We start from the raw sequence: 12,256 nt of genomic DNA, 5'->3' as shown, positions 1-12,256 counted from the left end.
ATCATGGAATGATTTCGAGTCAAAATTAATTGCTTGACTTTTTGCTAAATCAATTTTCTTTTCCCAACGAAAGAAATATTTTTATTTTCCAAATTAATTGTACATATAATGTGGTATGATAAGAAAAAATTGGAATATCACATCATAGTCTGAACCTCAGCATAATAATATTTCATAATTCAGTAATCAATGACAAGACGAAAGAGTAAAGTCAAAAAGGCTACAATATGGGTTTAATAAAGAATTACCTATCACAGAGCCATCCGGATGGAACTAAAAGCACACTATCTAAGTTCTATCAAAGAAAAAAAAAAAAAAGCACACTATCTGAGGAAAGTTTTAATGGGTTCAGCTGTAGTTCCAGAACCAAAGCTTCCTATTCTCAACTTCTCAGAGCAGACTCAGAAGCCTGGCACAAATTCATGGGTTTTGGCATGCAAAGATGTTCGTAGAGCGCTAGAAGAGTATGGCTGCTTTATAGTATTGTATGACAAAATTACTTGTCAACTAAACAATGCTATATTTGGTGCCTTGGAAGACTTATTTGATCTTCCAACTCAAACCAAAATGAAAAATGTTTATCATGACAAGCCCTTGAAAGGGTATGTTGGTCAGATTCCAAAACTTCCTCTCCATGAAAGCATGGGCATTGACAATGCTACCACTTTAGAGGGAACAAAAACTTTCACAAATATTATGTGGCCCACTGGAAACGATCATTTCAGGTATGTTTATGTCTATATAAAACTAAGAAATTTTACATTATGCTTTTAAGCTAGAGTTATTACTAATGTTAGTTCTTTCTTTTGGTTAGTAAATGTGCATATTCCTTTGCAAAAATAGCAGAGGAACTTGATCAAATGGTAACCCGAATGATATTTGAAAGCTATGGACTGCATGACAAGTACTATGAGTCTTTTGCTGCCTCCATCACTTACCTTCTTCGACCGTTGAAGAATAAAGCACCCAAAGTAGATGAACCTACTCTTGGCTTTGTCACTCATACTGACAAGAGCTTCACAACTATACTATATCAAAACCAAATTGATGGTCTGGAGGTGGAATTGAAGAATGGAGATTGGCTTAAAGTTGAGCTGCCACCTTTATCCTTTGTATTCATGGCCGGTGATGCACTAATGGTGGGTCTTAATTATAATTAATATAACCTGATCTTCTATTTCTTTTTGCACTAATTTCATATATTGGAAAAATTGTAATTAGGCGTGGAGCAATGACAGAATAGTGTCTCCTAGCCACCGAGTTGTGGTAAGTGGGAAACAAGACAGATACTCACTTGCACAGTTCTCATTCGGCAATGGCATGGTACAAGTCCCTCAAGAACTTGTTGATGACGAACATCCATTGAAGTATAAGTCATTCGATCATCTTGGCCTACTTCTTTTCTTTGGTACCGATGAGGGTTATAAATCCAAGTGCCCTATCAAAGCATATTGTGGTGTTTGAAACGTTTTTTGTATGAAATATGTGCTATGAAATATGTGGGACATATATATAATAACTTAATGCGCTTCATGTATGATTAATAACTATTATGGATAATTCTGTTGGGTGATTCTGATGTTAATACTGTCAATGCTCTAGCTATGTGTGTTTCTCCCCTGCTTTGGGGTTTGCTATGAAGTAAAAAGCTTTATAAGTTTCTTTCTTGTATGTCAAGTAAAGACCTTTCTCTGTTTTTATTATTCTTTTCCACTGTGCTAAAAATTAGTGCAACATAAAACCCAACCAGTTCAATTTTGACAGATTGAAAGGAGAAAAAGGAACAAAACACAAGCTTATACCTACCAACATCAAAACTATTAATGGCGTCCATAACTGCGTCCAAATCATCATTTCAGACCGAGTTATCACCTACTCTTTTCAATCTTAAACCTAAGAATAAGATCAGTTTTGGAGAGTTCTCTACAATAAAAAGTCACACATTCTTCTCCATTTTCTGTATTTAAATAAAACAAAGTAAAATCTGCTTTTCTCTGTTGTTATTCTCTTAGAAAAATACATAAACCATATAAAAGAGCCTCTAGGACTATTTCTAGCCTGTCGAATCCGTCAAATTGTCCTTCATAGTATCAAAACTATTTCAATGTCTACTTTCCCTTTGCTGAAAATTAATTTCAAGATATTCTTCTTGATTCAGAAAGTAATTTCTTATGACAGGGAATCCTGGAAAAAGTTGGTAATCAAAGTTAATTTCTTAAGTTTTTGCAAAATTATTGTATAATTTTTCCAAACTAAAATAATATTTTCATAGTCCAAATTAAATTATTAGTTGTACATATTATATGGTGTGATCCGAAAATAATGACACATTAGTAGCATAATATAGTCTTCATTAATTATTAAGTCATCAAATGACAATTATTTACCCCAAAAAAAAAAAAAAAAAAAGTAATCAAATGACAAGATGGAAGAGGGTCTCTACAGTATTGTCACTTCGGCAGGCCATCAAAGCTAGTGTTTTATTTAGAATTAGTGATCAATTATATTAATAATTAAATTAATGAACCGTATTGGTCTTCTAGGCAGGTATACATCTTACTCCACAAAAGACATAAAGATTCACAAAGTCACAAATCTTATTCTATTTAATTAATTTAGTAGTAACCTTATGCTGGCGTATATAATTAATTTTTGTGAATATATAGGTTCCACTACGAGAAAAGAACAACTATAGGCACAATTTGAATGATCTGTGTGACGATTCTGATCAAGTTCGAACCTATCTACTAGGTGAAAAAGAACCAGACGCTCAATTAGCCTTAGGAAAGTTGTCATATATGGGTTCGGAAGTCCAACAGGCAAAGCTTCCTGTCCTCGATTTCTCGGAGGAGACTTAAGCCTGGCACAAACTCATGGGTTTTGGCATGCAAAGATGTTCAAAGAGCACTAGAAGAGTATGGATGCTTTATATTATTGTATGATGATAAAATTACTAGTCAACTAAATAATGCAATATTTGGTGCCTTGAAAGACTTATTTGATCTTCCAACACAAACCAAAATGAAAAATGTATATGGCAAGCCCTTGAATGGATATGTTGGTCAAAGACCGAAAATTCCTCTCCATGAAAGCATGGGCATTGACAATGCTACATCTTTGGAGGGAATTCAAACTTTCACAAATGCTATGTGGCCCACTGGAAATTATCGTTTCAGGTAAGTATATACCTCCAAATACATATATTCTAAGAAATTTTACATTATGATTTTGTTGGTTATATGATTCAAAGAAGTCAAGCTTGAGGAGGCTTATTTTTTGCTGCATAGTTGCTGTCAGCAAAACTACATCATTTCCCCTTATATCATTAAACAAAACTGTGAGTTTTGGCTTGGTGGTTTAGATAGAAGCTGGTATAGTCACGTAAAGCTTTCCAAGAATCCTAACAGAAATAGAGTTCTGCAGCAACAGTTTATATTCTGTAAAACAATTCTGTTATAGTGCATTGAACTCCTTGTGGAGCTCCGAGGACGTAGATTCAATCTTGAATCGAATCTCGTAAATTCTATGTGTTTTTTATCTGTTTTATTAGTTAATTTCTTGAGTATTAGTGTTGCTGAAATTGTAACAGCTTTTAAGAGTAAATATATTAATATTAGCGCCTTCTTTCCTTTGGTTAGTGAATGTGCATATTCCTTTGCAACACTAGCAGAAGAACTTGACCACATGGTAACCAGAATGATGTTTGAAAGCTATGGACTTGACAAGTACTGTAAATCTTATGCTGCCTCCATCACCTACCTTCTTCAAATGTTGAAAAATAGAGCACCACAAGTATGGCTTTAGCACTCATACAGACAAGAGTTTCACAACTATATTATATCAAAATCAAACTGATGGTCTGGAGGTGGAAATGAAGAATGGAGATTGGCTTAGAGTTGAGCCGCCACCTTCATCATTTGTATTCATGGCCGGTGATGCACTAATGGTGTGCCTTTATTACAATTAATAATAATCCCAATCCAATCTAAATATTTTTTGTACTGATTTCATATAGTGGAAATTTCTTTTTTAAAGAGGTTAATTAATCATGGGTCTTTAATTAATTAGGCATGAAGCAATGACAGAATAGTGTCTTCTAACCACCGAGCTGTGGTAAGTGGGAACCAAGACAGATACTCGATTGCACAATTCTCATTCAGCAATGGTATGGTGCAAGTCCCTCAAGAACTTGTTGATGACCAACATCCATTGAAGTATAAGCCATTCAATCATCTTGGCCTACTTCGTTTCTTTTGTACCGATGAGGGTTATAAATCCAAGTGCCCTGTCAAAGCCCACTGGGGTGTTTGAAATGTTCTTCCGATGAAATCTGTGCCACATATATCTAACAAGTTAATGTATTTCTGTATTGGGTGATTAATGACTTTTATGGGTGGTTCTGTTGGGCAATTCTAATGTAATACTGTCAATGCAAGCTTTGAGTGTTTTCTCCCCTGCTTCGTGGTGTGCTATGAAGTAATTTGTAAATTCCTTTTAAGTATATGAAGTACACATTTTCTCTGTTTCTTGTTATTATTATTATTATTATTTTCCACAGTAGTAAAAGTTTTGAGCAACATAAAACCCAATCTCAAACCTAAGATTCTAAAGAGTTTTCTATTCTACAAATTAAAGTCATACACTCTTCTCCATGTTTTGTATTAACCAAAAAAAAAAAAAACTCTGTTCTTCTCATTTTGCTGAAAATTCTCTGTTTTCGACTCCTTCATATTGTCTTAGGAAAATACATAGACCCCATAAAAGAGCCTTTAGAGATGAGAAAGGCAAAGTTGCTCTTAACGAACACCCTGATGTGGTCGTAGATCAGGATAATATTTTACGACTAACGATGTCCTTTAAAGACAATGAAACTTTTTTTCACTAACAAAACTATAACCCAAATACAAACCAATCAGTGAAATTATCTTTTACTTTCTACAGTAGCTAGAATCTAGAATGAACAAACTTTTGACGAATTATTACAGCTTGTTACCCTTTTGGCAATCAAAAGCAAGGACATGATAAAATCACAGACCTCCTATTGTCTATATAATAATTCTTACTGTTGCGCACCTGAAAAAAGATAAGCTCAATGATGTCAATTCTTAGAAAACAAATTGCTCAATTTGTAATTCTCTGAGTGGTCTATTTTCCTTATTTGCCTATTAGTTTACAAAATTCCGATTAAATTAATTGTTAGAGTTGCTATCAACCCCACCAAAGCTCTCATAGTTTAACGAAATATACCCCTATAAACTGGTCCCATATACCTGTTCATGAGAGCAGCAAGGGTTTTTGTCTGACTTCTTATTATTTTAGGCTTTATAAATTTATATGAGGCTTAGTATATTTAATTAAAAAAACTAAATTGACGCTATTTCACTAATTATTATACCTAACCAAACTTTTATGGACTCGGATCCTATGCTGGTTGATGAGTAACACCAAGCACTTAAAAAAAATTAAAAATTCATTGTTTCATGATTAAGTAATCATTTAAGAAATGATGCAATTATCTCATCATGCTCATGCCACACTTGTATAAATACATCTACTTTAAGTAAAGAGGAAATTCAACTATTTCAGTGCATTATCAAAAACTATCAAGTTTTTGAGGAAGAAAAAAAAAAATATATATATATATATATTATTACTATTACTATTAAGACTATTATGGGATCTCAAACAGAGATGAAGGTTCCTGTTATAGATTTGACTAAAGAGAACTTGAAGCCTGGAACAGATTCATGGATCTCTGCGTGCAAACAAGTCCGGTATGCGTTCGAGGAATACGGCTGCGTTGAAGTTGTCTATGACAAAGTTTCCATGGAACTTGGCAGCTCCATGTTTGCCGTGGTTGATGATTTGTTTAATCTTCCAATAGAAACTAAAATGCAGAATACCAGTGATAGGCCATACCATAGCTATTTTGGGCGGTATTCCTTCATTCCTCTCTATGAATCCTTGGGAATTGATAATCCTACTACTTTAGAAGGTGCTCAACATTTTACCAACATCATGTGGCCTCAAGGGAATGATCATTTTCGGTATAATTTCTTATCCATTAATTCAATATTTCCTATGTTAATTAATTTCCATGCCTTGTTTCGTTTTAATATGTTCGTTTTTTTATTTTATTTTTATTTTTTTTAAATCAGAGAGACTGTTCAGACCTACTCAAAGCTGGTGGCGGAAATCAATGGAACTGTGACAAGAATGCTGTTTGATAGCTATGGTGTGGAGAGGCTATGCGAGTCTCACATGGAATGGAACAGTTATCTTCTCCGATGTTTCAGATACAGAACACGTCGTCCCGACGAACCTGATCTCGGATTATGGTCTCACACTGACAGGACCTTCATTTCCACACTCCATCAGAACCAAATTAGTGGTTTACAAATTAAAACAAAGGACGGTCAGTGGATCGATGTGGAACCCTCTGGTTCATCGTTTCTAGTCTTGGCTGGTGATGTTTTGATGGTATGTTATTTTTCTTTCAATCATCATATATACATATATACAACAATTTTTTTTGTTTGGCATCTGCAAGTCTCATCCTGATTAATTCATTAGATATATTATCGTCGTTCAATAGATAAAAATTTTATCTATACAGTTAACTTTATATAAAGATCAAGAGTTTTTTTATTAATTTTTAAATTATAATAAATACTGAAATTTAAATTTTAAAAACAATTATACGTACATGGTAATATATTAAAATTTTATTTAAAAAAAATGAATTATGTTGAGATTGAAAGTTAATAGATTTAATTTTAAATTTTAATTTTTAATGCAATTTAAAAAATACTAAGGATTTAAATTTGAGTTTGATCATATATATATATATATATATGAGTTTATTACAATAATCTTTGTCCTGTTTTTGGTTGATTTGTATATGTAGGCCTGGAGTAATGACAGGATACCTTCTTGTGATCACCGAGTGATAATGAAAGAGAACAAAATCAGATACTCGTTGGGACTGTTCTCATTCAACAATGGGCTTATAAAAGTACCTGAAGAGCTGGTGGATGACCAATTCCCATTAAGATATAAACCATTTAATAACTTCGACTACCTTCGATTCACTCAAGCTGAAGAATCAAAAAAGTATGGATGTGCTATTAAAGCCTACTGTGGTGTTTGAACTTGGTTTTCATATGCATTGAGCCGTCTGCTACTTAGTTATCTAGCTCCTGAATAATATAATAATAATTGTAATAATAAAATCATAATAATAGTATGTAAATGTCTCTAAGTTCTCGTTTAATATCTTATTTTTTTTGGGTGTGGGCTATTGATCTGACTTACTTTCACTGCTTTTCAGTGGGTCAAAAAGTACTGCAAGAGAAATTCAGATGTTCAGTGTGAAACCTTTATTGCATTTTATATAGACGCTCCTATTTATCTGGAATTATAGGCTAGGCCATGATTTTACAATGGGTCTCAATTTATCCAAGACCTTTTTAATTATTATGACCATCAGAAGTATCATCCATATTTTTTAATACTAAAATCTATATAGAAAAATTGGAGGCATTTGAATTGTTTTTTATTTTTTAATATTAAAAGCTTACATAAAAATTTAAAAAAAAAAAATCACCTAATCTCGTTAGTGATAATTACACGGGTGAGGGATGATAAATAATATTATTTTTCAGAAAAGCATATTAGGGTAACAATATGTTAAAGCTAAGTTATAGTAAACTAAACTATCACTCAATGTTATACTTTATACTCAAGTGACGATGTGTTTTCCAAAAAAAATAATAATAATAATTGATGTGTTTCTCTTTAAACTAAACATGTTTTGATAATTTAATCCTTAATTATTATTTTTTTTGACAATTTAATCCCTGAACTTTATCTTTAAATTGAACTTCGCTTACTTAAATAATTCTTAAAATAATAGTATGTTGACACTTGAAGGATAAAATTTCATGAGAAATTTTATTTAGAAACCAAAATATCAAGAAAAAATTTAGGATTTTAAAATGTGAAAACATGTTTAGAGGAAAATGCACCAATTAAAAAAATAATAAAGGGGCGCGGTTGTTGAGGTAGGTTTGGTTTAATTTAGAAAACATATCTGCCGACACTTGTACCCTAATTATATGGCAAAAGCATGCTTTAATTATGGAACAAATTAAAGATAGATCCAATATATTAAGCAATCCTTTTTCATGTTTTTTGAACAATTAATTAGATGTTTTCTACGACAATGTTATCATGTGAGGTCTTTCATATTCTATCCCACTTCAACGTGGATACGGGTCCCTTCAGGATATGCCTAGATATATGGTCCGATTTTACTTTTAGAATTTAACCAAGTTATTAAAAAAAACAAAATGCTACAGCCTTCTGCTTTTCAAATTTTATATCCTAAATTTGTTTTCCGAGTGAGGTGTCCACATCACCATCACCAATCACCATAAAATTAAATTGACAGAAAATATTTAAAAAAACAAACTTGAGCATACATTTATCCCTGTTTTGAAAATTTCAATGCTTCGCCAAATAAAGGAACTCTTGAATGCAGATTAAGGCCAATCTTGTAAGAAGAGTCTTGAATCGGATTCAAACTTTCACGTAGAAACACACGTGATTGGCCACGCAATTATTGTATATGTTCGAGCATAAAAATATGCAAGAATTATCTAATAAAAGTAGTCCATGAATCATGCCAATTTTAAAAACAGAGGAACTTGATCTTGATGATTAAAAACAAATAAATAAAAAAATCAGCCTCTTCACAATGTGAAAAGAGCTTCAAACTTAATTTCCAATTAATTCTCATCATATATTAATAAATTTGATTAATTAATAGGTTGGAGATGCATGCAGGCTTATTGAATTGATTGCTTTTAACTTCTCTTGTTCATACTTCATATATAGCATTAATGCTTTCCGGCATTCATTTTTGTCTAAACAAAAAAAAATTGTTATTTTCTCTCATATGTTTTGGATAAGTCCTAACTTTGATATATGCTCCATACACATAGCTTTTCTTGCCGACCTTGAAAACTTATTGATACTATTACTGAAAATAGCTAGAGAAATTGTAGAAACTTACTCTTTACGAGTTAAAATTCTGACTTCAAAAAGTACTCACAAAAGGAGAAAAAAAAAAAAAAAAAAAAAAAAAAAAAAAAAAAAAGGCAAACATAGTAAACAAGGTTTTTCTCTCCAAGGAGCTCATTAATTATAAACAAATATTATTTAATTATTTATTTATTATCACTTGGAATTGCTTTTGAAGCAGATTCAAACCAGTGCTACTACTATAAATAAATGATCACTAATCATATAACCATATATATATATATATATATATATCTTAGTGATACTCCTCGTTAGGACGAACTCTATATGGGTGCACAACCATTAGCAAAGCTTCCTGCTATTGATTTCTCAAAAGAGAATTTGAAGCCAGGAACAAGTTGTTGGTCCTCTACAGCCATTGATGCTCGACAAGCACTCGAACAATACGGCTGTTCCGTGGCAAAATATGATAAAATGTCTCCGCAACTTCATGATTCAATCTTCAGAGAATTAAAAGAGCTTTTCGATTTGCCAACCGAGATTAAGATGAAAAACATTTCCGATAAGCCTTACTTCGGTTATGCTGCTGGAAACTCTGCTACGACTCCTCATGTCCCTTCGCTCCATGAAAGCTTGGGAATCGAAAACACAACCACTCTTGAAGCTGTTCAAAGTTTCACAAATCTCATGTGGCCTGCAGGAAATCATAGTTTCTGGTAATTAGGATATATTAAATATTCAAATTTCTACATACCCTGCCTCTCTTCAAATTTTCCTATTCATTTTATATATATATATATTAATTTATTTTAATTTGTATTTGATTGTTAATTTTTGGGTAGTGAAACTGTTCTTTCGTACACAAAACTAGTAGCAGAGTTGGAACAGATGGTGAAGAGAATGGATTTTGAAAGTTATGGTGCAGAGAAGTACTATGATTCTCACGTTGGATCGACCACTTATTTGCTCCGGCAAATCAAATACAGAGCGCCGGAGATAGACGAATCGGATGTCGGGTGTGAGATCCATACAGACAAGAGCTTCATAACCATACTTCATCAAAATGAGGTTGAGGGTTTTGAACTCAAAACTAAAGATGGTTATTGGATTGGATTTGAACCTTCTCCTTCTTCCTTCCTTGTCTTAGCAGGAGATGCATTTCTGGTGGGTAACTAACCATGCAAAATTAAACTAGCTACTTGTACAAATACATACATATATATAAAGTCATTCTTTCATACGGTAGAAATTTTTCTTGTGTCATGAAGTTCAGAATTATGGGTGTGTTCAATACACCCAAGTAAAAAGGGAAATGGTCTATGGTCGATTTAGAACAATATCACACAATATATTACAAAATATTGTTTCATCATACATGACAATTTTGGACAATTTTTTTTTCCAAATAAAAGAAAAATTGCATATATGTCTATATACAAAATTTTTATTGTATGAAAGTTCACGAGTTTTTTAATATGCTAACATACATTGACAATATGTTGTTTGAGAAAAATTTCATATAACAAGTTACCTAATATAGGTCTGCACACTTTAAAAAAAATGTGAACACCGCATTATAAAAGGACATCTATCTATATATATATAGGAGTTCTTAGATCAGAACTGTCTTTTTTAAGGTTGAGATTAGGGAATAAAAAAATTAAAAAAAAATTTATGTTACGGGCATGGATGCCCACATTAAGGTGGAATGGCCAATTATATATGTATATATATATATATATATATTTGTCAAGCTATAATATTTTAAGGGTAAAATACTTAATTATCCTTAAAATTACATATAATTGAATCCGTCCCATTATAATATGGCGGTCATTAACTATCATAGTAGGGATATATATATATACATATATATAACAGACTTTTTTGTCATATATAAAAAAGCATTGAAGGTAGAAGTTGACATGCTCCTATAATCTCCAATGATGGATCCACTTGCATCGATTAGGCAACCTACTACAACTATGTTTATGAGACTTTGATATATTAGCTGTAGCTTATTAAATGATTTTGATATGGGGGTAATGTTATTGCAGGCATGGAGTAATGATAGAATACATTCAGCTGCGCATAGAGTAGTGATGAAGGGAAGCAGAGAAAGATTCTCAGTGGGGGTATTTTCGTACCATAATGGAATTATAGAGATCCCTGTGGAGGTAGTTGATGAACAACACCCATTGAAGTTCAAGGCCTTCGAACATTATGGATTACTTAATTACTTTTATACGGCACCGGGTCCTAAAACCGACTCTACGGCTAAGGCCTACTGCGGTCTTTGATAATTTTCGATTTAATATTAGTTAATCTCTTATGGCTTCTCTATATGTTTTCTAATCAATAAAAATCATTAGTTTTAAGGAAATACCGTATAACTGCTATAGATATATGTATATGTATATATATATATATATATATATATAGTGCGTCTACAATGCTGAAAGACCGCATTCTATCCATCTGAACCAAAAACGTAATTTTATTTTTGACCGTTCTATTAAAACCAACAGTGCAGATCAAAATCACAAATTTCCTCTCAAAAATTCATTCCCACGTGCTGAGAACATCTTCTACAGCCTTCCCTTCCCTTCATCTTCTGCTACCACCATTCCACCTTTCTTTATTTCCTCTTCTCCTTTGTCTCCTCTATCTTTTTTTTTTTTTTTTCCTTAAATAAAATCTTGGCGACGTCCTAGACCTTCCGAAACCTACCGCCCAAGATTTCGAAACCCACCGTCCAGGATCCCAAAACCAGGCCACCGCCTTGGCACAATCCCAAATCCAATCCACTGCCAGATTTTATTTTTAAAAAAAGACAAAGAAGACAGAGGAGAAGAGGTAATGAAGAAAGGTGGAACAGTGGAAGCAGAGAAAAAGAAAAGGAGAAGGGAAGGAAAGGATGTGGGAGGGAAAAATTTCAAGTATTACTGGAGTGTGGAGTACTCAGAACTCAGCATTCTTTAAATGCCATATGTATTATCTTTTTCCAAGTAATAAAAGCCTTGTTATTCCATTTTTGGGTTGTAAAGCAAAATCAAGGTTGCTGAGCAGACGGAGAACCAAATCCAAAGATTATCTTGCAGATAATTTTTTTTCCCCTTAAATAAAAAATTAGAAATCTAAAACCACCCAACATCTTGTGGAAGTTGGTTTCTTCTTGCAAGGGCGAATTAAGTATGATTTTATATTTAAA

General features: G+C 32.7%; 3 protein-coding genes and 1 pseudogene across 3 annotated transcripts; all 4 read left to right on the top strand.

Moving 5' to 3' along the window:
* The first annotated feature begins 316 nt into the window (after window positions 1–316).
* Window positions 317–1,582, top strand: LOC125421274 (2-oxoglutarate-dependent dioxygenase AOP3). Its single transcript, XM_048469629.2, has 3 exons — window positions 317–725; window positions 815–1,139; window positions 1,222–1,582. The coding sequence occupies exons 1-3, from the start codon at window positions 343–345 to the stop codon at window positions 1,462–1,464; spliced, it is 951 nt and encodes a 316-aa protein (XP_048325586.2). The 5' UTR covers window positions 317–342; the 3' UTR covers window positions 1,465–1,582.
* Window positions 1,583–2,689: 1,107 nt separating this feature from the next.
* LOC107409177 (probable 2-oxoglutarate-dependent dioxygenase AOP1) lies at window positions 2,690–4,402 on the top strand (annotated as a pseudogene).
* Window positions 4,403–5,588: 1,186 nt separating this feature from the next.
* On the top strand, window positions 5,589–7,273 carry LOC107406141 (probable 2-oxoglutarate-dependent dioxygenase AOP1). Its single transcript, XM_016013243.4, has 3 exons — window positions 5,589–6,047; window positions 6,159–6,480; window positions 6,908–7,273. The coding sequence occupies exons 1-3, from the start codon at window positions 5,674–5,676 to the stop codon at window positions 7,148–7,150; spliced, it is 939 nt and encodes a 312-aa protein (XP_015868729.2). The 5' UTR covers window positions 5,589–5,673; the 3' UTR covers window positions 7,151–7,273.
* Window positions 7,274–9,153: 1,880 nt separating this feature from the next.
* LOC107406140 (deoxypodophyllotoxin synthase) lies at window positions 9,154–12,076 on the top strand. The gene is made up of 3 exons (XM_016013242.4): window positions 9,154–9,761; window positions 9,888–10,209; window positions 11,103–12,076. Exons 1-3 carry the CDS (start codon window positions 9,373–9,375, stop codon window positions 11,343–11,345), a joined length of 954 nt encoding a protein of 317 aa, XP_015868728.2. The 5' UTR covers window positions 9,154–9,372; the 3' UTR covers window positions 11,346–12,076.
* Window positions 12,077–12,256: the final 180 nt, after the last annotated feature.

This window comes from Ziziphus jujuba, chromosome 1 (genome assembly GCF_031755915.1).
Source record: "Ziziphus jujuba cultivar Dongzao chromosome 1, ASM3175591v1".
Taxonomy (NCBI): Eukaryota; Viridiplantae; Streptophyta; class Magnoliopsida; order Rosales; family Rhamnaceae; genus Ziziphus; species Ziziphus jujuba.
Note: the sequence above shows the minus strand (reverse complement) of the source record. Positions and strands in the feature narration are given on the sequence as shown.

Bases quoted from the DNA above. Each gene is read 5' to 3' on its own strand.
- LOC107406140 (XM_016013242.4), top strand. From the start codon at position 9,373: ATGGGTGCACAACCATTAGCAAAGCTTCCTGCTATTGATTTCTCAAAA. The intron at 9,762-9,887 runs GTAATTAGGATA...ATTTTTGGGTAG, and splicing joins GCAGGAAATCATAGTTTCTG to TGAAACTGTTCTTTCGTACA. The intron at 10,210-11,102 runs GTGGGTAACTAA...ATGTTATTGCAG, and splicing joins TAGCAGGAGATGCATTTCTG to GCATGGAGTAATGATAGAAT.
- LOC107406141 (XM_016013243.4), top strand. From the start codon at position 5,674: ATGGGATCTCAAACAGAGATGAAGGTTCCTGTTATAGATTTGACTAAA. The intron at 6,048-6,158 runs GTATAATTTCTT...TTTTTAAATCAG, and splicing joins CAAGGGAATGATCATTTTCG to AGAGACTGTTCAGACCTACT. The intron at 6,481-6,907 runs GTATGTTATTTT...TTGTATATGTAG, and splicing joins TGGCTGGTGATGTTTTGATG to GCCTGGAGTAATGACAGGAT.
- LOC125421274 (XM_048469629.2), top strand. From the start codon at position 343: ATGGGTTCAGCTGTAGTTCCAGAACCAAAGCTTCCTATTCTCAACTTC. The intron at 726-814 runs GTATGTTTATGT...TCTTTTGGTTAG, and splicing joins ACTGGAAACGATCATTTCAG to TAAATGTGCATATTCCTTTG. The intron at 1,140-1,221 runs GTGGGTCTTAAT...AATTGTAATTAG, and splicing joins TGGCCGGTGATGCACTAATG to GCGTGGAGCAATGACAGAAT.